This window comes from Sturnira hondurensis, unplaced genomic scaffold (genome assembly GCF_014824575.4).
Source record: "Sturnira hondurensis isolate 20B ecotype Veracruz unplaced genomic scaffold, ASM1482457v3 Scaffold0004322, whole genome shotgun sequence".
NCBI lineage: Eukaryota > Metazoa > Chordata > Mammalia > Chiroptera > Phyllostomidae > Sturnira > Sturnira hondurensis.
In genome coordinates, this window is record NW_028076953.1 from 3,100,605 (window position 1) to 3,127,836 (window position 27,232).

The following is a 27,232-nucleotide window of genomic DNA, read 5'->3' on the forward strand; positions in this document are numbered from 1 at the left end:
CAGTAACAAGTATTGGCAAGGATGTAGAGAAACTGGAACCTTCATACACAGGTGGTAGGAGGGTACAACGACACGCCTGCTTTGGAAAGCAATATGGCAGTTCCTCGAAAGGTTAAACAGAGAATTACCATATGACCCAGCAATTCCACTAAGAATATAGTCAAGACAAATGAAAACATGCTTACAAAGAAACCTGTACATCAGTGCTCACAGCAGGATTATCTGTAACAGCCAAAAAGTGAAAACAACTCAAAAGTCCATCAACTGACCCATGGGTCAATAAAATGTGGGGTACCTATATGGTGAAATGTTTGTTATTAGGCAATAAAAGGAAAGAAGTACTGACACATGCTATAACATGGATGTGCATACTATGAAAATACTCTGAAAATACTATGCTAAGTAAAAGAAACCAACCACAGATAACAATATATCATATAATTGCATTTAAATGAAATGTCCAGAATAGGGAAATCTATAGAGATAGAAAGTAGATTATTGGTTGCTTAGGGCTGAATGAAGGAAGTTCGGGCGAAATGAGGAATGACTGCTAATGGAAGTAGGATTAACTTTTAGATTGATAAAAATGTGAATATACTAAAAATACTGAATTGTATACTTTAAATGGGTGAGCTATGCTGATGTGAACTATACGTTAAAGGTATATGCTCATATATGCATGCATGTGTGTATAAATAGCTATTTTGTGGGTGTGTTTCCAATGGAGCTATTGCCAAACTGAAAATAAACAATTTTCTATTTAGGCAATGAAGAAAATTGAATTGAATGAAAAAAAAAGGCACCAACAATGTTAATTTTCAACATCCACATTTTTCTTCAAGAGTAAAAAAAAAAATGGTGGCTACTTCGTTTAAATAGGCAGAAAAGGTTCATAATAAAAATATAATGCTTTTGATTAAGTAAAAGAAGATGGATGCATTTATAATACTCATTTTCAGAAACTAAAACCAACTCCTGACAAAAAATAATTTAAAAAATGCACAATATACATATATAACCACACACTCTATTGTGTCAGTGAACACAGAATAAGCTTTCAAAAAGACAAGGTCAGTATTCCCTCTTCCTCATTCTGAGGGCTCACAGGCTGCTTAGTTAAGATTGGGCACTTGCAAACCACATGACCTAATGAATGCTATCTTATCATATCACAGGTTCCTCAGACTGACCACAACCACTTAAATCAGACAGGCAGCAAAGTGGCACCAACTCTCTGACACATTTTATTGGTACGACATTGCAGCTGTCCAGCTAGTAGGGAGTAAAAATCTGATTATCTCACCTCCAACTGCATCTGTGAGATACGGTTCATGAAAAGCACATGATTTACTGCACTAAAGACTTTCAACCACAGTGTCAAATTTTTAGTATTTATAAATCTGAGAGAGCTAGCTATTCATCTTTAGTCAAATCTTCTTTAATTGACACAAAGTTGGGGAGCACATTTTCAAATGTTCTTAATTTGAATACTATGTTACTGTTTCTTTTTCTAAAAATCTAGCATTTGACAATTCAATTACTTGATGCAAAAAAATAAGGCTTTTCAAATGATTGACTATATTTTGAAATCCTGGTATAGTTGAGGAAACTGGACTAATATTTAAGAATATATAGCACTAAAACACAAGTGTTAAGCCCTGGCTGGTGTAGCTCAGTGGATTGAGCGCAAGCTGCGAACCAAAGGGTTGCTGGTTCGATTCCCAGTCAGGGCACATGCCTGGGTTGCAGGCCAGGTCCCCAGTGGGGGCCACATGAGAGGCAACCACACACTGATGTTTCTCTAACTCTCTTTCTCCTTCCCTTCCCCTTTCTAAAAATAAATAAATAAAAATCTTAAAAAAAAAACCCAAAACAAGTGTTAAGTGTTGGGTAGCTTGGTAAACACTAGCAAAGGAGTATCTAAATAAGATTGAAAAGATTAAAACTGGCTCTGAGATGCATAATTTGGACTCAGGCTTTAAAAGGAATATAATTCAAAATATAATCAAGGAAGAAGATTATATTTTATAAATTTCCTCTTGTTTGATTAAGAAAGCTTCATTCATGAGATCAATCTCCATGAATGCTACTTTTGGTGCCACACACTACAAATGATCTGGTCAGGAAAAGTCTCTGGTTTCAGAGGTGCCCCCCCTACTGATTCTCCTCTCGCTTTTTACAGCTGCTTGTTCTCAGCCTCCCATGTGAGCTGACTTGCCTCCAAACCTTTGCATGTGATGGCCACTCTCCTTTTTCTGGCTATCATCTGCTCCTCCAATACACACTGAGAGACTCTGTGACCTGTTTCTAGGCCATGGTGGTTCTACCAACAGCACTGCCCACACTGACTGTCTTCCCTACCAGTCTGAACTCCTTAACAGCCGGGGCTACTAATTTTATACATCTAGCATGGAACTGGAATGGAAAGGGCTTTATAACTTCTGGAATGCAGAAACTGAGGCAAGGCCTGAGGATGCCTGGGAGCTAAAAGATGTTCAAATGAGCACTGCCTGAACGAATATATGAAGTAAGCTGGCATCCTGAGGTCACAGTGGGTCAGTGGCAGAGCTAGGCCCCGCTCACAGTTCCACTCTTCTAAAGATGACCGTTTCTCAACCACGTAGTAAGATGGAGAGCAGACACAAAATCCAGACACAAAACTAAACCTGTCAAATAAAAAATCAAACTCAACAACAACAAAAAACAATAACCCCAAAGTGCTATTAAGAACCTCATAAATTACATGGATATCTATTTTTCCCCTGTCTTTTATGTTCTATGGATGTGTTTAAAAGTTCACACTGGCATGATAATAAAAGGAGAAAGGAGAAAATTAAGAGTTAGATGCAGAGTGGAGATAATTAGCTTTTAAATAAATACATTTAAAAAATTAACACTCGAAACCTGAGTACAGGAGTAAGTTCACTGGATTTTAAAACTGTAGCTAATTTTGGTTGCCTCTATCAGGTTGAATGAAATCTTCAAGCACACCCTATTAGTAAGATCTAAGAGTATGCTCTTAGATGATCTATTCATGGGAATGCTAAAAAAAGAAAAAGCCTTTTCCACCCTTACTGAATTAAATTTGCTGAAGAACTACTATAAGTAATTATAAAACATGTGGCTATAGGCTTTATCATTGACTCGATTTCCTTTTGATTATTATCACCTGCCTCTATTTCTCATAACTCAAGTGGTGTTTTGGCATCTGGCTTCTCTTGAAGTGGTTTCTTATGACTTATGTTTCCAATGTAACTGTCATGCAGCAATTGTTGGGACCACTTATGAACTAATTTACAAGATCAGTACTAATAAGCATTGTTTTACTACCATACTATTGAACATATAGGTACACTCATTTGATGTAAAGTACTATTAAAAACTTGTCACCTTGCCCTGGCAGGGTGGCTCCGGTGGTTGGAGCATCATTCCATAAACCCAAAAGTTGCATGTTTGATCACTGGTCAGGATGCATACCGAGGCTGTGGGTTTGATCCCCGGTTGGGGTGTATATGGGAGGCAACAGATCAATGTTTCTTTTTCACTTCCCCACCTCTAAAAACAAAAACAAAAACAAAACATATCCTTGGATAAGGATTTTAAAAAATTGTCCTCTAGTGTCAGAAAACACAGAAAAGCTCAAAGACCACTTAAGGTACAGAAAAAAGAAATTGGTGCTAGCTGGAAAGAGTTCCCACTGATCAAATAGAGGACAAGTTGAACACCAAGACAACCGATTGAATCTGTGAGTTCACAGCGCTGAGGACTTTTGAAAGACTCTAAGGAATATAAGGCTAAATAAGACACAATTTTTACCATCAAGAAATTTAGAGGTTAAATGGTTCCTAAGCATATGAAATTAAGTGCTACATTATCTCTCATTTCTGAACTATTAAGTACTCACTATCAGTAATAACTATATAGCCTTTATTAAACTAACTGTCACACTTTTCCCCATCACATTGTAAGTTCCTCAACAGTGAGACTACACCAAACTCTGCAGTGTCTGGAACAACCACAGAAGAAATCCCACAGGACGCAGCTTAACATCCAAGTCTGAATCATCTCCTGAGGCTGTTTCTTCGGTTCTGTAACTCTGAGTACCAGTTCCAGACCCCTGGTTTCAGACTGATTCTGCATTCTCTAAGTTGGCTGCTCACCCAGATCTTATCCTAGAAATCCCTCAACAAAACTTCTTTAGGCATATACTACCTTAGTTAATATTTCTAAGGGGCTTCTTTCCTTGGTATCTTGTCTTCAAGTTTCTAATTCCTTTCCTCACTTTACTTTTATATATATATATATATTTTTAAAGATTTTATTTATTTATTTTTAGAGAGAGGGAAAGGGAAGGAGAAAGAGAGTTAGAGAAACATCAATGTGTGCTTGCCTCTCATGTGGCCCCCACTGGGGACCTGGCCTGTAACCCAGGCATGTGCCCTGACTGGGAATTGAACTGGTGATCCTTTGGTTCACAGCCCGCTGAGCTACAATCCAGCCAGGGCTGTTCAATCCACTGAGCTACACCAGCCAGGGCTGCTTTTTCTTTTTTATTTTCTAAGTGGCTTTATTATTTCACCTTATCTGCTCCTACCAGGCCTATCGTTTGTGTCATAGTCTCATGATTCAACTCCAGTTCCTTAATGAAATTACCATTATTTTTTAAAAAAGAAATTACCATTATTAGAAACATATATTTTCCTTAAGAAATTTAAAAATATTTTTTACCTATGGTAGGAATAGGATATATAGATGCATATAATTGGGTAGAACACCCTCTTTTTATGAATATGAATTAAACTAGAAAGTGGTCTAAAAGTTTTGAATAAAAGTAATGTATCCTGTGTGGTATTATTATAGTTTTTTTCTGAATGTGGTATATTATACATTCTTTTTGAAGGTAAAGAATGAATGGAAAGATATATAGCCCTGGAGATTTAAAAAAATTAATCTAGAAACAGTTGCTGGGAGTTTGGTCACCAGTTAAATAATGAACTTTTGAAACAGAATGTACTGAATAGTTGAGCTAATTTATGTCATTGAGTAAAAGCTTGTATTTTTTTAAAATTAGAGGTATATATGAAATTGAGTGAACTATTTTTATCTAGTTTTCTGTTTCTGGAAATGTCAAATTAGTTGCCTTTATTTTTAGTAAATCATCTAATATTTTAAAGTTAAGATTTCAGAAGCATAATGTGAAGGAATAAGTCAGACTATTCCCCAGCTTCAGATGGCAAAAAAAGTCCAGAACCTGCCCTGGCTGCTGTGGCTCAGTGGATTGAGCACTGGATGGCAAACCGAAGGGTCAATGGTTTGCCAGTCAGGGAACATGCCTGGGTTGCAGACAGAGTCCCCATTTGGGGCCATGTGAGAGGCAACCTATCAATGTTTCTCTCTGATGTTTCTCTCCCTCTTTTTCTCCCTCCCTCCCCCTCTCTCTAAAAATAAGTAAAATAAATAAATCTTAAAAAAAAAAGGAGGCCCAGAACCTGATGCTGCAAGAAAGGTAAAGAATACTATGTTAGAGTGGATTTTTAGTTGCTAGATGTTGGGTTCTCATCTGAAATAAGTAGTTAATTTTTATTCATCTAAACACTTCACGGAACTCCTACTGGATCTGGCGTGAGATAGTTAAGTGGGCTGACAGGACTGTGGTAGGGCAGTGAGGTAAGTAGATCTGAAGACAGAATAGCTGGGCAGTAGTTCTGTCTCTGTCACTAACTAGCTGCGTAATTCTGGGTAAGTCCCTTAACTCCTGGGCCCTCAGCTTCCTCATTTACCATGTGAAAAACTAGATAAACTTTAAGAACATGTCTGGTTTTATATATATATATATATATATATTATATATATATCTGAAATCTCAGCTTTAAGTCTTTTATGTAGTGATATTCCAGACATAAAATATTGTATATTGTACAATAATTTTTATCCTATGACTTCAAATAAGATGACTGCTTATCCAAGATAAATGGAATAGATGAAGAACACTCATTTAAATAAGTAATTAATGGAAGCTTCAAAATTAAAAAAACAGTTCTATACATTTTATTCAAGGGTCATAAAGCAGTTTTTGTAGTTGTATAAATAAGACCTCTCATGATATACATGGGAGCTTTGCGCAGCAAAGAAAAGCACTTCACTTGTCCTGAGGCTTCTGTGAGCTCCTGTGTGGCACTTTCCATTTCTCCACGTAGAGAAAGAATAAGTGTAGAGAAATGGCTTATTTCATTAAGGATCTACCACTCAGGGGAACTGGGCACTTTTTAGTGTAAAAACATACATGAAAACTTTTAACTTCATGTATTGAACTTTTTCTTAAGTAATTCTAAAACTAAAATTCAATTATCAGTAAAATTAGAAAACACTATTTTTGAAGTTATATCTGCCTCCAGACATAACATGTTGCTATCAATGCAGTTTGTGAGTGAGAATGTCAAGTCTATTCTAGGTTACCACTCTGTGAACTAGGTAATACACATGGACCACTACAAGATTTAAAAGAAAATAAAGAATAGTAAAAACAGTCAGTATACAGTAAACATCCAGTTAAAAGAAAAACCAAGATAGTATCACTCAGTTTGAAATAGAAAAATTAGCTGCCAATAACTTCAGAGCCAAATGACTAAGTTCTTGTCTGCCTTTAATACTCTGGGTTTTGAAGACCAATGTTGAAAGGGTCTTTAAAAAGCATCTTTAAAAACAAATTCAAATTCTTGCCCTGGGTGGTGCAGCTCAGTGGACTGAGCGCCAGCCTGTGAACCAAAGAGTTGCTGGTTAGATTCCCAGTCAGGGCACATGCCTGGGTTGCTGGCCATGTCTCCAGTAGGGGATATGTGAGAGGCAACCACACATTGATGTTTTGCTCCCTCTCTTTCTCCTTCCTTTCCTCTCTGTCTACAAATAAATAAAGAAAATCTTAAAAAATTTTCAAGTTCAAATAATTTTATTAACTACTTTAAAAATTAAAAAAAAAATCTTCACCTGAGGATATGTTTATTGAATTTTTAGAGAGAGATGAAGTGGGGCAGGAGGGAGGGAGGGAGAGAGAGGGAGAGAGAAACACTGATGTGAGAGAGAAGTATCCATTGGTTGCCTCTCATATATTCCTCAACCAGGGACTGAACCTGCAACCTTTTGGAGCACAGGATGACACTCCATCCAGCTGAGCCATCTGGCCAGTACTAGTAACTACTTTTAAACTGAAAAATGTAAGTGCAGGGGGCAAAAAAATAGCCTGTTATTTGATTTTTAAAGTTCCTTATTTCAAAAATTCTAAGTTAATAACAAAATGAGAAAAAATTCATATTAAACATGTTAAGAATATTTAGGACATTAAAATACTTTTCTGGGTAGGTATTTAATTAAATCCACAGCTCTATGATATACAGAAACAGTTATCAGAATTTACAAGCTTGAAGAGTACATATATACACCTTGGGTAGTGTGGCTCAGTGGACTGAGCACCTGCCTGCAAACCAGGGGGCCCTGAGTTCAAATCCTGGTCAGGGCACATAATAGTGTTGCGGGCCAGTTTCCCCAGTTGCGGCTGTGCAGGAGGCAACCAATCAATGCATCTCTTGCACACTGATGTTTCTCTCCCTCTCTTTCTCCCTCCCTTCAAGGGGGAAAAAAAAGAATACACACATAAATATTTTCTAAGCTAAATTTTAGTAAGGACTTTGTTCAGATTTCCTTTTTATTTATTCAAACTCCTAATTTCATAATTGGCTGATAGAAATAAGATTCTCATGCCAAATGATGACACCTTAAAAATGCTTCCTCCACGAAGGGGGCAGGAAGACAGAAGTCCTTCTGGGCACTGGAGACCAGCACAATGGCTCCCTTAGAGAGAAGGCTGGTTTCCTGTCTGGGTTGCATATTGTTTACGGCATCCTGTAACAGGTTTTTGCTAGTCTGGTTGTTTGCCAGCCTTGTCCTGAAATATTTTACATTTCTCTAATTTCTTCAGGTCTCAGTCATTGTTCAGTAACAGACCATACCGCCTTTTAAATTCTTTCACAAATCATCCACCGTTCTCTGATAAATGGCAAAAAATGCTGAAGAAATCTTTTTAAATAAATTTGTTCTTCAGAAAGATCAGGCAAGTTTAAAGTCTAATAAAAATAACTATTTTGAAAAGCTCCTTTCTTGAAAGTCTTCTTGCTGAGGCTCCTGCGTCTCCACACTGGCCAGTTCCCTTACTATCCCATTGGTGGTTTGGTCTCCTTCGCTGGCTCTCCTGCCCTCCTAGGTCCAAACTTGTCTTGGACCCTGTTTTATTTATCCATGTATGTGATTTAATACCAATGACAACTGAACTTATTTTTAGCCCTGAACTCTTTTTAGACCCTCATACTCCCATGTCCATTGACTACCTGATATTTTCATTTTAATGTTTAACACAAATTTCAACACTAACATAAAAAAGAGCTCTTGATCTCTTCCCCAACCCTCCCCCAACCTCAATAAATGGCACCAATCATTCACTCAATTGTCAAGTCAGAAGTTTCTGGAGTCAGTGACTGCCTTCTTTTGTATACCTCGTACAATCCATCAGCAAGTTCTCTACCTCTAAAACACATGTCTAACACATCCACGTTGCTAACACTTCCACCTCTTCCATCCTGCTAAGCCACCTTCGCTCTTAGATTATTTTAAGAGCCCCTCCTAACAAATTTCTTCTTCCATTCTTGCTCTCCTACAACTCATCATATAGCAGGCAAAGCAAATCAGATCACATCACTCTTTTCTTAAAACCACCCAAAGGCTTCCCACTAAACCAGAATAAAACCCAAACTATCTACTCCAGTTTACAAAGCACTATGACTCGGTCTACTTTGTAACATTCACGCGTACCATTTTCCCCGCTGTCTACTGTACTCCAGCCAAATTAATTAGTATGGTTTCTCAACAAGTGCACTTCATTTTTTTCTAATGTCTTTGTTAGTTCTTTCTTTTGCCTAGAATGTTCTTTCCACCAATTTTTGCACATGAGGACCTTCTTAAAGCATTTAGATCTCATCTTATATGTTACTTTATCAGTCAAGCCATTCACAATTATTTAGTAATTAAAACATTTTCATGGAGTGCCCTACTACATGCCAACACTGCTCGGGATGCCAGGAGGAAGGTACACAATCTTATTAGTAATAAGCAAAATACACATTAAAACTATAGTGAGAAATCTCTTTACAACCAAAGAATGCCTAAAATTAGATAAAGACTGACAATCCCACGTGTTGATGAGTATGTGGAACAGTAAGAATTGTTTTCATCGCTCCCAGGAGTATAAATCGTCATAACCGCTGAAGCCATGTTCTTAACAGATCAAGGTGGAAATAATCCAAATACTCGTCAGAAGAATAAACAAATAAATAGCTGTATATTTATACAAAAGAAATGTATACAGTAATTTGGCCTGGTTGGTGTAGCTAAGTGGATTGAGCACGGGCCTGCAAACCACACGATCGCGGTTCGATTCCCAGTCAGGCCACATCCCTGGGTTGCAGGCCAGTTCCCAGCAGGGGACTCACAAGAAGCAACCATACATTGATATTTCTCTTCTTCTCTCCTTCCCTTCCTCTCTAAAGACAAATAAAATCTTTAAAAAAAGAGAAATTTATACAGTAATTAGAATGAATAACCTACTGTTATATTAAAAAAATATGGTTAAATCTCAAGAAAAGTTTTGAACAAAAGACTATGAAACCACTTCACCATGACAAGACTGGTAGGGAAAGCGAAGGAGGCTGGCTGGACTCCCATGGGCAGCAGATGAAATTCCACAGGAATATTTCAGCAGCCAGGTGGCTTCCCCTGATAAGTATAGGGGAGCCTAAACTCCAAGCTGGGCTCCCCAGCCTTCAGCACCCAAACCAGAGAGGAACCCAGTTAGTATCCAGCTGTGAAAAGCAGTGGGTTTTTGGTCTATCAGGGAGAGACGGCTGGAGATGCAGAGAGTCTCTTAAAGGGCACTATACAAAATTTCATTTGTAGCCACTTAACCTGGGCTCTGGCAGAGGGAGGGCAGAGTGGACTAGAGATGCTTGAGGAGAATCTGAGGTTGGTGGAAGTACCAGCTGCCTGGATCCCTGTGCTGAGTCATTCCCCACACTGCAGAAGCCATCATTCTCAAGTGAGCACTCCTTTCTGAATGACATCATCCTGAAGGAAGCAATAGCCCTACCCACAGGAATTACTTTGTCCCACCCTGTGGAGCTTAAGCAGGGCTGCTGATCACAGCTTGAGGCTATATCACAGATTAGTTTAACAAGTAACGCAAATCTCTATGAGAATTCAGCAGACCCTCCTCTGGGCCAGGTGCTAATAAAAGCTGAACTAGGTGTGCAGCCTGATTACTTCTGTACACACCCAGACCCAGACGAGGGAGCCACATGAGGTGGATTGCTGAAAACTGCCAACAGGTTGCCCAGGGCCAGTCACAAGCAGTGTCTGACAAAAGCCCATACCAGAGTATTTGCAGATCTACCTTATACATAGAAACAAATACAAAGATGTAGACAAAATGGGAGGACCAAGAAACAGATGCCAAATGAAAGAACAAGAGAATTCTATAGAAGAGCTAGATGAAGTGGAGGCAAGCAATTTATAGGATAGAAAGTTTAGAGTAATATTATAAGGATGCTCAACAGCTTGAAAAAAAGACATGAAAACATAAAAAAGAACTAGTCAGAAACAAAGAAAGCAATATCTGAAATAAATAAAACACTGAAAGGAATAAACAGTAGGGTAGATGAAACAGAGGAAAGAGTTGGTGATTTGGAACACAAGGTAGAAAAAACACCCAGGCACAGCAGCAAAAAGAAAGAATTTAAAAAAATGAGAACTTAAGAAACATTTAGGACAACATAAAGTGTAACAACACCCACATCATGGAAATACCAGAAGAAGAAGAGAGCAAGCAAGGCATTGAGAACCTATCTGAAGAACTAATGACCCCAAACTTCCCTAATCAGGTGAAGGAAAAAGACATACAAATCCAGGAAGCTCAGAGAATCCCAAACAAGTTGAACCCAAAGAGGCATATACTGAGACACATCATAATTAAAATGATAAGCCTTAAAGACAAGGAGAGAATCCTAAAAGCTGCAAGAGAAAAGTGGGTAGTTACATAAAAGGGAGCACCAATTAGACTGTCATCTGATATCTCAACAAACATATTTCAGGCCAGAAGGGAGTGGTATGAAATATTCAAGGTGATGAAACTCAAGGTCCTATAACCATGGCTACTTTACACAGCAAGGATGTCATTTAAAATAGAAGGAGAAATAAGGAGCTTCCAAGACAAGAAAAATCTAAAGGAGTCTGTTAACACCAAACAAGTACTGCAACAAATGGTAAACAGATTGCTTTAAAAAGAAGAAAAAAAGTAAAAAAACAGAGGAAAATAGTCTAAAAATAAAATGGCCCTAAATATGTATCTATTAATAATCACTTGAAAGGTAAATGCCTTAAATGTGCCAACCAAAAGACACAGGGTAGCTGAATGGATAAGAAAACAAGACCCATATTTATGGTGCCTCCAAGAGACAAATCTCAGATAAAAAAACACACACAAACTAAAAGTAAAGGGATGGAAAAAGATATCTCATGCAAAAGGAAAGGGAAAAAAGCTGGGGTAGCAGTACTTATATTTGACAAAACAGACTTTAAATTCAAGGCTATAGTAAGAGACAAAGAAGGACACTATATAACAATAAAGGGAACAATCCAACAAAAGGGCATAAAATTAGTAAACATCTGCACACCTAACACAGGAGCACCTAAATATGTAGCACACCTTGATGTATATAAAGGGAGATATTGATAGAAATATAGTCATAGTTGAGTTTTTAAAAACCCCTTTGACTTTAATAGATAGATCTTCCAGAAAGAAAATCAACAAGGAGACAGCAGTCTTAAATGACACACTATATCAAATGGATTTAATTTACATCTTCAGAGCATTTCACCTAAAGCAGCAGAAAACACATACTTTTCAAGTGCAGATGGAATGTTTTCTAGGATAGACCACATGTTAAGACACAAAGCAAGTCTCAATACATTTAAGAAGACTGAAATCCTATCAAGGATCTTCTCTGACCACAATGCTATGAAATTAAAAATAAATCACAAGAACACTGAAAAACACATAAAGACATGGAAGCTAAATAATATGTTATTACACAATGAATGGGTCAACAACGAGATCAAGGAAGAAATCAAAAGATAGCTTGAAACAAATGATAATGAGGACACAACAATCAAAATCTGTGGGACACTGGGAAAGAAATCCTAAGAGGAAAATTCATAGTGTTATAGGCCTATTTCAAAAGACAAGAGAAAGCTCAAACAAACAATTTAACTTTATACTTACAAGAACCTGAAAATGAACAACAAATAAATCTCACAACAAGCAGAAGGAAGGAAATAATAAAGATCAGAGCATAAATATGTGAAATATTTGAGAAGATAAACAAGACTGAAAAACCCTTGACCAAGCTCATCAAGAAAAAAAGAGAAAGGACCCAAATAAATAAAATCAGAAGTGAAAGGAGAAATAACAACTGACACCAAAGAAATACAAAGGATTGTAAAAAATATTATGAACAGCTATATGCCAACAAACTGGACAACTTGGATGAAACGGATAAATTCCTAGACACATACAATCTTCTAAAACTGAATCAGGAAGAAGCGAATCTGAATAGGCAGATTACACCTACTGAAACTGAAGTAGTAATAAAAAAACTCCCATCAAACAAAAGCCCTGGACCAGATGGTTTCACAGGTAACATTACCAAACATTCTGAGAAGAACTAACACCTCTCCTTCTCAAATTATTCCATAAAATTCAATAGGAGGGAAGGCTCCCAAACTCATTTTACGAGGCTAGCATTATCTTAATTCCAAGACCAGATAAAGACATTACAAAGAAAGAAAATTATAGGACAATATTCCTGATGAACATAGATGCTAAAATCCTCAATGATATATTAGCAAACCGAATACAGTGATGCATCAAAAAGATCACATACCATGAGCAAATGGGATTTATTCCAGGATTTCAAGGTTGGTACAACATTTGCAAATCAATATGACAGACCACACACTCAAAATGAAGGATAAAAACCACATGATCATTTGAATAGATGCAGAATAAGCATTTGATAAAATCCAACACCAATTTATGATAAAAAAAACAACAACAACCTCTCAGGAATGTGGGATTACAGGGAATATACCGAATCATAATCAAGGCCGTATATGACAAACTCACTGCTAGTGTCATACTCAATAGGCAAAAACTACAAGTGTTCCCCTTAAGATCCGGAACAAGACAGAGATGTCCTCTTTCACTTCTCCTATTCAACATAGTACTGGAAGTCTTAGCCACACAATCAGACAAGAAGAAATAAAAGACATCCAAATTGGAAAGGAAGAAGTAAGAATGTCTTTATTTTCAGATGATGTGGTACTGTACATAGAGAACCCCAAAGGTTCCAACCAAGAAACTGCTAGAATTGATAAATAAATTTGGCAAAATAGCAGGGTACAAAATTAATATTAAGAAATCACTTGCATTTTCATATGCCAAAATGAACTAACAGAAAGGGAAATTAAGAAAACAATTCCATTCACAATTGCTACAAAAAGAATAAAATACCTACGAATAAACCTAACCAATGATGTATTTGGAAAATTATAAGACACTTAAGAAAAAAACTGAAGATACAAGTGGAAGCACATACCATGTTCATGGATAGGAAGAATTAACATAATTAAAATGTCCATACTACCCAAAGCAATCTCAAGATTCAATGCAATGTCTATCAAGATTCAAATGACATATTTCCCAAAACTAGAACAAATATTTCAAAAATTTATATGGAACCAAAAAAGCCCTTGTATAGCAATAGCAATCCTGGAAAGAACAAAGTTGGAAGAATCACACCACCATGTATCAAACAATACTATAAGGTCATTAGTAATCAAAGCAGCATTGTACTGGCATAAAAACAAATACATAGATTAATAGAACAAAATAGAGAGCCCAGAAATAAGAGCCCACACCTTTATAGTCAATTAATATTTGACAGAGGAAGCAAGTACATACAGTGGGCTAAAGATAGTTTATTCGATATATGGTTTTCGGAAAATTGGACAGATATGTGCAGAAAAATAAAACTATACCACCTTCTTATACCACACACAAGACTAAACTGAAAATGGATCAAAGACTTTAACATTATACCTGAAACCATATACCTAAATTCATAGAAGAAAATGTAGGCAGCAAAATCTCAGCTATTATTCATAGCGGTACTTTAGTCGATATATCTCCCTCAGGCAAGGGAAACAAAAGAAAAAATAAACAAATGGGACTATATTAAAAAAAAGTTTTTGTGCAGCACAGGAACTCATCAACAAAATAAAAAGATGACCTACACAATGAGAGAACATCCTCACTGATACATCTGATGAAGGGTTAATATCCAAAATTTATAAAGAATTTACAAAACTCAACACCATAAAAGTAAACAACCAAATTAAAAAAATGGGCAAAGGACCTGAGTAGACAATTCTCCAAAGAGAACATACAGATGACCAACAGACATATGAAAAGATACTCAATGCCACTAATCATCAGAAAAATGCAAATTAAAACCACAATGAGATACCATCTCATACCAATCGAATGGCCATCATCAACAAACCAACAAACAATAAGCACTGGAGAGGATGTGGAGAGAGGGGAATCCTTTTGAGCTGTTGGTACAAATGCAGACTGGTGCAGCCACTGTGGAAAGCAGTATGAAGCTACCTCAAAAAATTTAAAATAGATCTGCGTTTCAACCTAGTTATTCCACTTTTGGGAATATATCCGATGGAACCCAATATTCTAATATGAAAGAACATAAGCATTCCTATGTTCACTGCAGTGTTATTTACAATGGCCAAGATATGGAAGCAGCCCAAGTGTCCATTAGTAGATGTGGATAAAACAACTATGGGACATTTACACAATGGAATACTACTCAGCTATAAAAAAAGAAGGAAGTTTTACCATTTGCCACAATATGGGTGGACCTGCAAAAAATGATGCTAAGTGAAATAAGCCAGTCAGAGAAAGACAAATATCATATGATTTCACTCATATGTGGAATCTAATGGACAAATGGAACTAACAAGGGATGTGTGGACAGACTCATAGATGACAGCTGGAGGGGAAGGATTAAGCGAAAAGGAAAAAGGACTCATGGACATGTACAGTAGTATGGCGATTGCTGTGTGGAGGGGGGTATAGGAGATTAAATGGTTATGGAAAAAATACTATAAAGAGTAAATAGAAAATAAAAAGACATTTCCATCCCTATGTTAATGCAGCAGTATTTACAATAGCTAGGATATGGAAGCAACTTAAGTGTCCATCAGCAGACAGATGGATAAAGATGTAGTACATGTATACAATGGAATATTCCTCAGCTGTATTTAAAAAAACATGAAATCTTGCCACTTGCAATAATATGAATAGACCTAGAGGGTACTATGCTAAATTAAATACATTAGCCATTGAAAGACAAATACAATATGATTTCACTAATATGTGGAATCTAAAAAAAAAATGAACAAATAAAACAGAAACAAACTTATAGATACAGAGAACGTCATGATGGTTGCCAGACAGGAAGTCAGGGGTGGGTAAAAATAGGGAACAAATTACTATTTCAAATTGCAAATTGCCACTTATAAAAACAATCATGGGGATATAAAGTACAACACAGGGAATATAGTCAATAATATTGTAATAACTCTGTATGGTGTCAGGTGGTACTAGACTTATTGGGGTGATCACTTCATAAATTATATAAATGTCTAATCACTATGTTGTGCACCTGAAACTAATATATGTCAACTATAATTGAAAAGTAAAAAATTATTTAAAAAAAAAAGCTAGGGACAGCCAAGATGGCAGCGGACCAGGTGGATGTTATACTAACTTCCCCATAGCACCACACTGGAAATATAGAACAACCAACCTGAATAACCGACTGAAGACTAGCTGAAGAGAAGTCTTACAACCAAGGAAAAAAAAGAAAAGCTATTAAGCAAACAGAACTAGAATTACTTTAATATTTTTAAGAACATAAGCACCTTAAAACTACTTTATTATCATAAAATTCATCAAAACTGTTTAATGGAAAAATATTTATTTTTTAGTATGAGTGAGCTAGCTTTAATATGGACTAAATTTACCTATTCCTTGAACATCCATCAAAATACATGACCACGTAGAACAAGTGAAAACATATAATCTGTATTCCAAAACATTTTTTAATCTGTTCTTTAATACGCATTTTCCCATGAAACACTACTGTAAATGGTAGGAAGTCTTGGAAAGATCCAGAGAAGCTTAGTCAACTGGTGATTAGGCTGAACTATAGGATTATATTTCTCAATATATCTCTACCTGTATGATTCTGGAATACATTTCCTTTGGCTTATAAATGAGAAAAACTTTCTACCTCCTTCTGCCTTTCTTTCCTGGCACTTAGAAAATATTCTTTGTCTTTAGTGGTCAGCAGCCCTGAGAAGACAGACGTATGCTGTGAAAGTAGATGGTTTATGTATTCCTGGTACCTATTTTGTTTGTTTAAATGCTCCTGCTGTCCAATCTGCCTGAAATGTTTTTCATGTTTCCAAACCCAGCCCAGATGCTGTTACCAGCTTTCTTACCCCTGTATGTTTCAAAGGAGGCTATACAGCATATGGTAGTTAAGTGCAATGGATGGGCTCGGGGTCATATAGTCTGAACCAGCCTGCTACCGCTATCACTGTCTAGTGTACGACCGTGAGGAGTTACTGAACACCCAAGAACCTCAGTTCCATTATATGTAAAACGTGAATAATAACGATGTTACCTACTCATAGGACTGTTGTGAAGCTTAAAAGAAATAATGGAAGTGTAACTCTTAGCAGTGTCTAGCAGAGAATGACAGTTAAATGAATAGTAGCTACTATAATGCTATACTTTTCATTATAGACTGTAAGCCCCTTGAGGCTATGGATTATGTTTCAGCATTCTCAATCTTCAGTTCAAAACCCAGTGCTTAGTATGTAGTAGGTGCTACGATGACAGACAGGTGGGAAGGTAGGATGTGGAAGGTGGGATAAGGAAAGCACCTGAATTGGGATCCAGGCACTGTTCTATGCATGCAGTGAGGGCAGGATGTTAGAGAGAGGAGGGTTTGACCACAGCTTTTGCCAGGTCTGGGACAGCAAAGATTTTCATGGTGGCTTCTGTGAAGATCTTGGCAGGATATAAGAGGCTCCAAATTGAAAAATTTCTATGAAGAGTAAGTAAATTAGAAACAAAATTAGTTAGGTGATGAGAGTAGGAACTGCAGGGGCTGGAAGTCAAAGAAAGCACTGAGATGGATCACAGTAAACTGCAGAAGTGAAGATAAAGCTCCACTTGCAATGCTAACAGTGAGATACAGGCTTTTCTGGCCAGGTCAACAGCGCATTCACTTAGTGGATGTATGCAAATTCATGTGTCACGGGAAAATAACAGTTAAAATAGTTAAAATATTGTCATTAACTGCCATTCTTCAAATTTGAAATATTTTTTAAAAGATTTTATTTATTTTTCCTTAGAGGGGAAGGGAAGAAGAGAGGGAGAGAAACATCAATGTATGGTTGTCTCTCGTGGGTCCCCTGCTGGGAACTGGCCTGCAACCCAGGCATGTGCCCTGACTGGGAATCAAACCATGGTTGTTTGGTTCCCAGGCCCGTGCTCAATCCACTGAGCTACACCAGCCAGGGCCAAATTTGAAATATTGAGGACACGTTTTCTAATCTAATGTCTCTGTAAGCAGCACAGAAAAGAATAGGCCAAAGTGAATTATGAACCTGGGCCAGTTACTTAACCACCATGAGCTTGTTTCTGCATCTATTAAACTGAGGACACCACCACCACTGGGATTAGTGTAAAGGAGGGGTAGTAATAATAAACATGAAGGATCTGACACAGTGCTTGGCCTATACTGCTATTTTATACATCAACAATAAAGTCACCATTCCTAAAAAACAAGCTGTTTAATCCTCTTCACTGTTTTATACAGCTGACAATGCTAAGTGGTCAGAGTTGTTATAACACGCACAACACTGCTATACCTGCAACATGTGTCTCAACCTTTCCTCCAACACTTAGAGAAGTACAAAAACCAGCCAACAAAGTGACTAGTAACAAGCTCATGCTCACTTCATTAATACTTGAAAGTTAATTTTTATGTTGAAAGCCAAAGATTTTGGCAAATTCTAGCATATAGGCAAATGTTGCATTGGGAATTTTAGACTGATTTTGGTTATATGTATATTTTTTCATTGTAAAGTGCTATATTACAAGAATGGGTTGATTGGAAAGTTATATAAATGTCTTATCAGTATATTATACACCTAAAAATATAATATTGTATGTCAACTGTGAAAAAATAAATGAATAAAATGAAAAATCAGCACCCTGGCTGGTGTAGCTCAGTGGATTGAGCGTGGGCCTGCGAACCACACAATCACGGTTCGATTCCCAGTCAGGGCATATGCCTGGGTTGCAGGCCAGTTCCCAGCAGGGGACCCACGAGAGACAACCATACATTGATGTTTCTCTCCCTTTCTCCTTCCTTTCCCCTCTAAAGATAAATAAATAAAATCTTTAAAAAAAAGGAAAAAAAAGAAAAATCACTAGAATAAAAAGTGACCTTATTTAATTAACCCTCTTAAGAAGCTGGTCTAACCAATAGTAATTTTCATACTACAACCAGTATCTTGGTTTAATCTTGCACTTGTTTTCATTTATCCTTTCTTTAGTTATAAAACTTTGAAACAGGTAAATGTATTAGAATCTGCTCAGAAAACATAATAAAAAGCAATCTCTAACTGAAGACCTATAACAATTTCATATCATTAAGTAAATTTAATCTCTTCTAGCTTTGCAGATTCACCATAAACTGGATTTCCCAGAACTTAGTCACATCAATTCTTAATCAATTCTGGCCTCCTCTGAACTCCCAACCTCTGTGCTCTGAGCTCACTCTCACCTCTGAGTTCCTGTGGTCCCCAGCTGCACCATACTCATCACACTTCCCTCCTGACTGTGTTTTCTGACGAGGGTCTGCTCCAGCCCAGCACCCTGGCCTACTCTGAATCACACAATTAGCACTTCGTCACTAACTGTTTGAGTTTTTAATTTGCACAATCCAGCTCTTTAACAATAGAAAATTCACCCTGTTAATGAATTTTCTTTGCATGTCTGTATAACATAAAAGATGGCTCTCACAGGCCACACATGGAAAACCCATGTTAAAGTAAATAAAACCTCCTCTGAACTATTTTCTGCCAGTCCTGATGAGAATATCACTATTTTTAGTCAAGGTACCTGGAAGGCAAACTTAATATTTGCTGCCTGATTTTTAGGCTAGTGTTAGAAATAAACTCAATCTACACACAATTTTCCTAATTCACCAACATTAAAGCCTCCTTATCACTAGAAGTCACAATCACGAAGGGAAAGGTGTTTTATTTTAGTCACAATTAACTTGAGAAAACCATCTGAATGCAAAGAATAATACTTGGGTTCCCAAAAGAATAAGGATTTCTAGAACATGATTATTTGTAACTGTTTTTTTTTTCCATACTTGGCTACTAGATCAGAAGAGATCATAAAAAATGCATATAAATAAGTAAAAATTACACATAATCCTGAATCCCTCAAATCATGGCTGAAAATCAATCTTTACAGGAATAACCCCCAACAATGTCAAATTAAATTAAACCACATCTAAGATTTATCATTTTTGTTAATGTTTTGTATCTTCATTCAGAATTTACTTAGACTGACTACCTCCAGGAGGCATCACTCAAAAACACGCAGACTTTAACTGCAGAGTGTGACACCAGGGAAGGGCAATGCCCAAACTTTTTCCTTTGAGGTTTTAATTAACTTAGTGGCCAAGATGAGTTTTTCTTAACAAAGAGGTTTATGTTACCCATTCAAATCTCATTACTGTGAATGAACATTATTGTAAAAGATAAGATGAGAAATGTGCTTTTCCATTCATATTTAGAAAGAAATGTATCATTAGAAAATAATAGAAGACAAGGAAATTGACCTAGAGCCACATTAACAAAAAAGTATTTCTCTAATCAAAACACATTGGATTAAGCCCTGGCTGGTATAGCTCAGTGGACTGAGCACCGGCCTGTGAACCAAAGTGTCTCTGGTTTGATTCCCAGTCAGGGCACATGCCTGGGATGTGGGCCAGGTTCCCCAGTGGGGGCCATGTGAGAGGAATCACACGTTGATGTTTCTCTCTCTCTCCCTCCATTCCCATCTCTCTAAAAATAAATAAAATCTTTAAAAAACCCAATACATTGGATTAAATAATTTAAATTACTTAATATAGTACCCTAATAAAACTATGTGAATTTCATGAGTCGAATCTTACAGATTCAAGGTGGTGCCAGTTTAAACGTGTTCAGATACTAAGAAATCTGTTAACTGATATTAGGCAAGTATCCTTTTTTGCAATCTCAGTAATACCACCATGGAGACAAAAAGAAGAGAAGAGTAAAAAGACTTCCCTCTCTCCACAATGGTAAATACCACAAATCTATTGGTATAAAAAATTAGTTTAATTGAAGTCACTTTGACTCTTGGACAAAATATCAAGGGTTCTTAGATTATAATATAAAATAAAATAGTTTTATGTAAATATCAATGGACTATTTGAGGTCATGATTGAAGAGGTTTAAGGAAAATAAATCCTCAATATTGGAATAGAAAAAAATCTTGTTAAAAAGAAGACAATCTAAAATAGAATTATAATCGAGAATTTACAGAAAACATTTATCAGGAAAGAGTCAGTCACAACCAGTAACAAAGTGTTGTTAAGATACAGAGGAAGGAAGGAAGAAATATGTGAAGATCAAAATGTATCACTTACCTCATGATTCAGCTCTGCTATCTGATCTTTCAGTTCCCTAATATACTGGTTAGAATCAGACTTGTTAAGCTGTCCTTGAAGCTTTCCTTCTTCTTTCTGTTTTGCGACAACAAAGCACAAACAAAAGAATTTTCACAGCATGTACTCAAATATTTGAAAATATAGGACAGCATAGTGGCATATCCTTTAATTGGCTAAATTCTGAACAAGTCTATTGTCAAACTGTTTTTAAAAAATGATTCATAGTAAGCTACACTGCATACTTCTAAATAATGCTTAATGGAACTGGTTTACAATAAATACAATTTACCTTTTGAGAGACTCTTAGAAATCAATAGTTAAGTGGATCCACTAGTGAAAAAGTTACCCTAGAATTTCAGAGCCGTTTATTTAGTTATTTTGAGGGCAAATGATGTTCTCTTTGTAAGTGATTCAATGCTTAGTTGAGAATATGGTGAGTCTCCTACAGCTTCACTGGCAATCTGCTTTTGATTGGGGAACAGAGAAGGGGGAAAAAAAGTTCTCCAAACTACTCTTAAAAGGGGAGGACAGCTCTTAATCTCTTCTCTCCAATCAGCTCAGGAATGTGTGCTGGAGCCCTACACAGGCTGATTAAGTACGCCCCACTCCTCAGAGCTCATTTCAGACCTTCCTAGCGACCACTTTCCAGGGATACAGGTTGGGAACAGGAGGGGATGCCTCTTTCTTATGACACCTGAAAACAAATGTGAACTTTTAAGATACAGGGTTTACTAGAGAGTGAAAACAGGATTGTTTGGGATCTCTGGATTATCTGTAATTAGGAAGTCACATGTGATGTTTAAAATGTTAAGAAGCTCTGATCCAGAGACATGTACTTAAACTACTGAGTAACTCCTGAAATGAGAAACGCACTGGGTTACTTGAAGATCATTAAATATCAGTTTGTGTAGAGCACAAAGACACACATTTTGATTTGAGAGAGCTTTGAAAGTCCTATAAAAGTTATCTTAGTGATATCTAAGTATTTATAGGTTTGTTTTTCAAAGTAGGTTTTAAAATGTGCCTTAGGTCCTATTTAATTGCCTTGGGAGTGAGAGGTTGCAGCGAAGAGCATTTTCTAGTGTGGAGATACCTACTGCTTTCTTTCCATTGACCTGGTCTAGTCCCTCTGCCTGTAGACAAGTCTCCCCTCTACTTTCCTTCTGCACACCTTCCCCTAACCTCCTTGGCAGAAAGAGGAACTAGCTGGAACCACTCCAGCAAAAGGATGGGTAGTGGCCTCTGTAGTCGGGGCACCATCCCCACACAACTGGTCTTCTGCACAATCGGTCTTGACACCTCAACTGAATTCTTCCACACCCTGTCTGTTTCTCAAACCCTTTCATCAAGTTATTGCTCTCAGCCAGTAGTTGTCAACCTTTTTCATCTCATGGCACATATAAACTAATTATTAAAATTCTGCAGCACACCAAAATATATATATTTTTGCCAGCCTGAGAAAAAAATAGGTATAATTTTTCTTTATTCACACTAAACTACTACTGTTGTGCTGGCTGTTGTGATTTTCTTATTTGACAATCCAAGGGAAAAGAGGTTAGTGCCCCTGATTATATAGTAGGTATTACAGGTTTTAAAAAATCTTTTTTTAAAATTTATTTTTATTTTTTATAATATACATATTTTATTGATTATACCATTACAGTTGTTCTATTCCCCTTCATTCCCCTCCACCCGCACACCCCCTCCCCCACCATTCCCCCCCTTAGTTTATGACCACGTGTCTCAAGTTCTTTAGATTCTATATTTCCCATACTATTCTTGCCCTCCCCCTTATCTATTTTCTACTTACTGTCTATGCTATTTTCTGTACCTTCTCCTCCTCCCACTCCCCTGTTGCTAACCCTCCATGTGTTCTTCATTTCTATGGTTCCACTCCTGATCTAGCTGTCCTCTTGGTTTGCTTTGGTTTTAGGTGTGGTTGTTAATAACTGTGAGTTTGCTGTCCTTTCACTGTTCATATTTTTCATCTTCTTTTTCTTATATAAGTCCCTTTAGCATTTCATATAATAAGGGCTTGGTGATGATGAACTCCTTGAACTTGACCTTATCTGAGAAGCACTTTATCTGCCCTTCCATTCTAAATGAAAGCTTTTCTGGATAGAGCAATCTTGGATGTAGGTCTTTGGATTTCATGACTTGGAATACTTCTTTCCAGCCCCTTCTTGCCTGGAAGGTCTCTTTTGAGAAATCAGCTGACAGTCTGATGGGAACTCCTTTGTAGGTGACTGTCCCCTTATCTCTTGCTGCTTCTAGTATTCTCTCCTTCATTTTCATCTTGGCTAATGTAATTATGATGTGCCTTGGTGTGTTCCTTCTTGGGTCCAGCTTCTTTGGGACTCTCTGAGCTTCCTGGATTTCCTGGAAGTCTATTTCCTTTGCCAGACTGGGGAAGTTCTCCTTTATTATTTGTTCAAATAAGTTTTCTACTCATGGCTGTTTCTTTTCCCCTTCTGGCACCCCTATAATTCGGATATTGGAATGTTTAAAGATGTCCTGGAGGTTCCTAAGCCTCTCCTCACTTTTTGAATTCTCATTTCTTCATTCTTTTCTGGTTGGATGTTTCATTCTTCCTTCTGGTCCATTCCATTGATTTGAGTCCCAGTTTCCTTTCCATCGCTATTGGTTTCCTGGACATCTCTCTTCATTTCAATTAGTTTAGCCTTCATATGTTCCTCTAATTTGTGACTATAATCAACCAGTTCTGTGAGCATCCTGATCACCAGTGTTTTGAACTGTGCATCTAAGAGGCTGGCTATTTCTTGGTCACTTAGTTATCGGCTCTGGGGCTTTGAGTTCTTCATGAGCCATCTTTTGGACTGTTCATGCCTGTTATGTATCAGGAGCGGAGCCCTAGGTGTTCACCAGAGCAGGGCAGCTCAGTTGCTGGGTTGTGACACTGTATGTGGGGGCGGGGTCAAAGAGGAGCAATGGCAGTTTTGTCTGCCGCCTCCCGCTGCTGCCACCACAGCTGCCACTGTCACCAGGGCCCGTGCATTCCATCCCACTGCTTGCGAATGTGTGACCACAGTCAGCCCTCCGCCACTGGGTTTGCCCTCTGGAGCCTGCATGGTCCGTCTCACTGTGCACGAATGTGCAACCTCGGTCAGTCTGCCCCACGCCCCGAATGGGTCCACGCTGCCTGTGTGCCTGGGTCGGGGGATCTTTCCTGCCCGACCCTACTCCGCTGCTGGCTCCACCCCTCTTACCGATCCCGGTTGAACAGTTCATTGTTGTCCAACTTCCGTATAGTTCAATTTTCTGTTCTTTGGCTGTGTCTTTGTTTACTAAACCTTTGTTGTATTCAAACTTGGTTGTGGGAGAAAGCACAGTGTTTCCACCTATCCTTCATCTTGGCTGAAGTCCGGTTTTAAAAAATCTTGCAGTACACCGGCTGAAAATTTGCTGCTATAGCTCCTGCCTGCCCTTATTGCTTTTTTGTTCTTTTTCTTTTGGCAACATGCCTTAAACACCTTTTATGGAATATGGTCTGCTGAAGCAGTTTGATGTAACTAATATTTGTATAGCTATAAAAGAACAACTATAATTTCTACAGGCTCGAAAACTTTTCTTATATATTTAAACACATGAATATCACATATAAATCACCTAAGCAAAGATCTGTTTTAACAAGTACTACATTCCAAATATGCTATGCTTCTTAAATATATACAAAAGATACCTAAGAATTTTAGCCAGAAGCCTGTATGTAAGAAAAAATATATATTTGGAAAATTTAGTTAAAATATTATTTGGCCAGGGAAGGGCAGAACCAACTTAAGAGCAGAAACCAAGTCAGAGTACTAATTAAATCATCTCTGAGGCCTTTCCTACCTGTTTTTTCATTTATATGAACCGATAAAGTCCCTTTACTATATGAATCAGTTTGCACATGAGTTTCTGCCTCTTGTTACCATAATAACCTAAGTACTCTGAACACTTATCAGACCTCCACTGAGATTTCCCCAAAGGAGTGAAATCCAAACTCCTAAAAGTATCATTATATATGTAATGATTTAACTCTCCTTCCAAACTCAGTCTGGTCATGACCATCTCAGCCTAAGATTTTCCTTGGCATCCCAAGGCAGTCCTGTACATCCCAAAGTGGGGAAGGGTGATGTCAAGTAGAAGGGGGTAAGTAGTGACTGAGTGAAGTGAGAAGAAAGAATTTAGGAAAGAGAAAAAATATAGATGAAGGGAGACTATTCATTGATGTAAAATAAACAAAGCCATTATTTTTATAGGATGCATTTTCCAAGTACCATATGTAACACAAGAAATGGCGGCAGCAACTGAGTAAGTAGACATACGTCCACAGGGGACTGATGTGATAAAAATTACTCATTTGGATATAAGTGTTCAGCTGTCCTTTACGATGGCTTTCACTTTCAGCATCACATCATATTAATTCCCTTGAAATGGCTGATGAAATAGAAAGTGCAGTATACTGCTAGGAAGAAATCCTTCAGGCTGAGATGGAAAGGCTAGATACTTGTGGTCTGGAATCAGACTTGGAGAAAGATACATTTCCATCTCCTCCTCAGTAAAGGCCAAGCTCCCAAGGATGTTGGACATCCCGCAGCAAGAGTGTCATGTGGGATACAGTAAAAGTTTCAGGACAAATACTGGCCTGGCCAAAAAGTCTGTTTAGATTTTTCCATAAAATAAGACAATTTTTCACTTTCACCAATTACTTTATTAAGATATTTTGATTGTGTCAGCTATTTCCCACTATTGGCTTCTAGTGGGCAGAGGCCAGGGGTGCTGCTAAATATCTTTCATTGCATAAGACAGCCTCAAAGCAAAACATTCTCTGGCCAAAATGTCAACAGTACCAAGAAACTTTACAAACCACTTTTGACATGTTTGATCAGTCACAGCACCTTCTCCACACACTGCACAAATCTTTCTTTGCATTTCAGTTTCGTTTTTACTTTTCTTGAAACAATAAAGCATAATATACCAAAATTGTTGGATATTTTCTTCCATCTTCAATATTGAAATGGCTGCACAAAAATTCACCAATTTTGATAAGTTTTTTTTAAAAATGCAAGCTGATATAACAGCTGTCACAATACAATCTAAGAAAATTGTTTTGAATTAAGTTCAAAACAACTAAGTGCTACTAGACCCATTTTACAGAAAAACCAAACAAACTTTATGCCCAATCCAATAAAACAACAAAACTGAGATAAGCTCTAATATTGTAACACAGAGGTTCAACAATGCAGAAATACTTAAAGTTTAAATAATGTAAAATAACCAGTAATAATAATTAACACCAACTCCTTAACTCTTTCCTATAGGGAAACTACATGGAAAAAAAGTGTGTCAAGATAGGAATCAGCCCTGGCTAGTTGGTTGGAGAACAGTCCTGTACACCAAAAGGTTGTGGGTTCGATTCCCAGTTAGGGCACATGACTGGGCTGCACGTTTGGTGCCAGTTAGGGCATGTGCAAGAGGCAAAGGATGGATATTTCTCCCTCACACTGATGTTGCTCTCCCTCTCCCTTCTCCTCTCTCTAGAATCAATAAGCATTTTTTATCCTTGGGTAAGGATAAAAAAAATAAAAAACATAGGGATCAAAATCTGTTTTTACATGAAGCAACCAGGTGACTCCAAAGAGCTGTTTCCTCCAAAGGTGGGTCTTAATAAGGTTTAGCTGAAAACTTTGTTATAACACCCTGATTTCTTTGGAGGAATGGCCCTCTTAGATTTTATGGCTAAAAAACCCCAGACGTTCCTTGAATTTCCATTAATTATAGAAAAAGGGCAGAATTTCAGAGAGAAAAACTTTGCATACTTGAATAACTCCAACTGTATGTAATTATTCTTTTAAGGTTTAAATATAACTTTATGAAGCTCAAAGTCAGACTGATGGCCATTAAATCAGTTTCCCGGGACGCACCGCTCCCCACCAAACAACAACTTGTAGGGCACCCTGGCTAGACTGAGGGGAGGAAAAGGGTGATTGAGCAGCTCCTGGCTCCAGCAGTGAGCCCAGGACAAGACCTCACTGTCCCAGCACACCTGTCACACATTAGCAGCACATTAGTGTGACAGACACACCAGCTGGAAAGCTCTGCAAGGAGGATTCTGATTCAACAGTCTGCTTAAAGGAAACATAGCTGCTATTTCAAAAATACCAGTGACAAGTGAGAGATGTTGTATATGCTACTCAATAAAT

General features: G+C 37.5%; 1 protein-coding gene across 10 annotated transcripts in view; it reads right to left on the minus strand.

Annotated features, from left to right (window-relative positions):
• Positions 1-27,232, minus strand: part of EVI5 (ecotropic viral integration site 5) — a 251,238-nt gene that overhangs the window by 16,545 nt on the left and 207,461 nt on the right. For all 10 annotated transcript variants that reach the window (XM_037045491.1, XM_037045497.1, XM_037045494.1 and 7 more), the window contains one exon: positions 21,006-21,101. In XM_037045491.1, the coding sequence (XP_036901386.1) occupies positions 21,006-21,101 (96 nt within the window). The remainder of the gene's footprint in view (positions 1-21,005; positions 21,102-27,232) is intronic.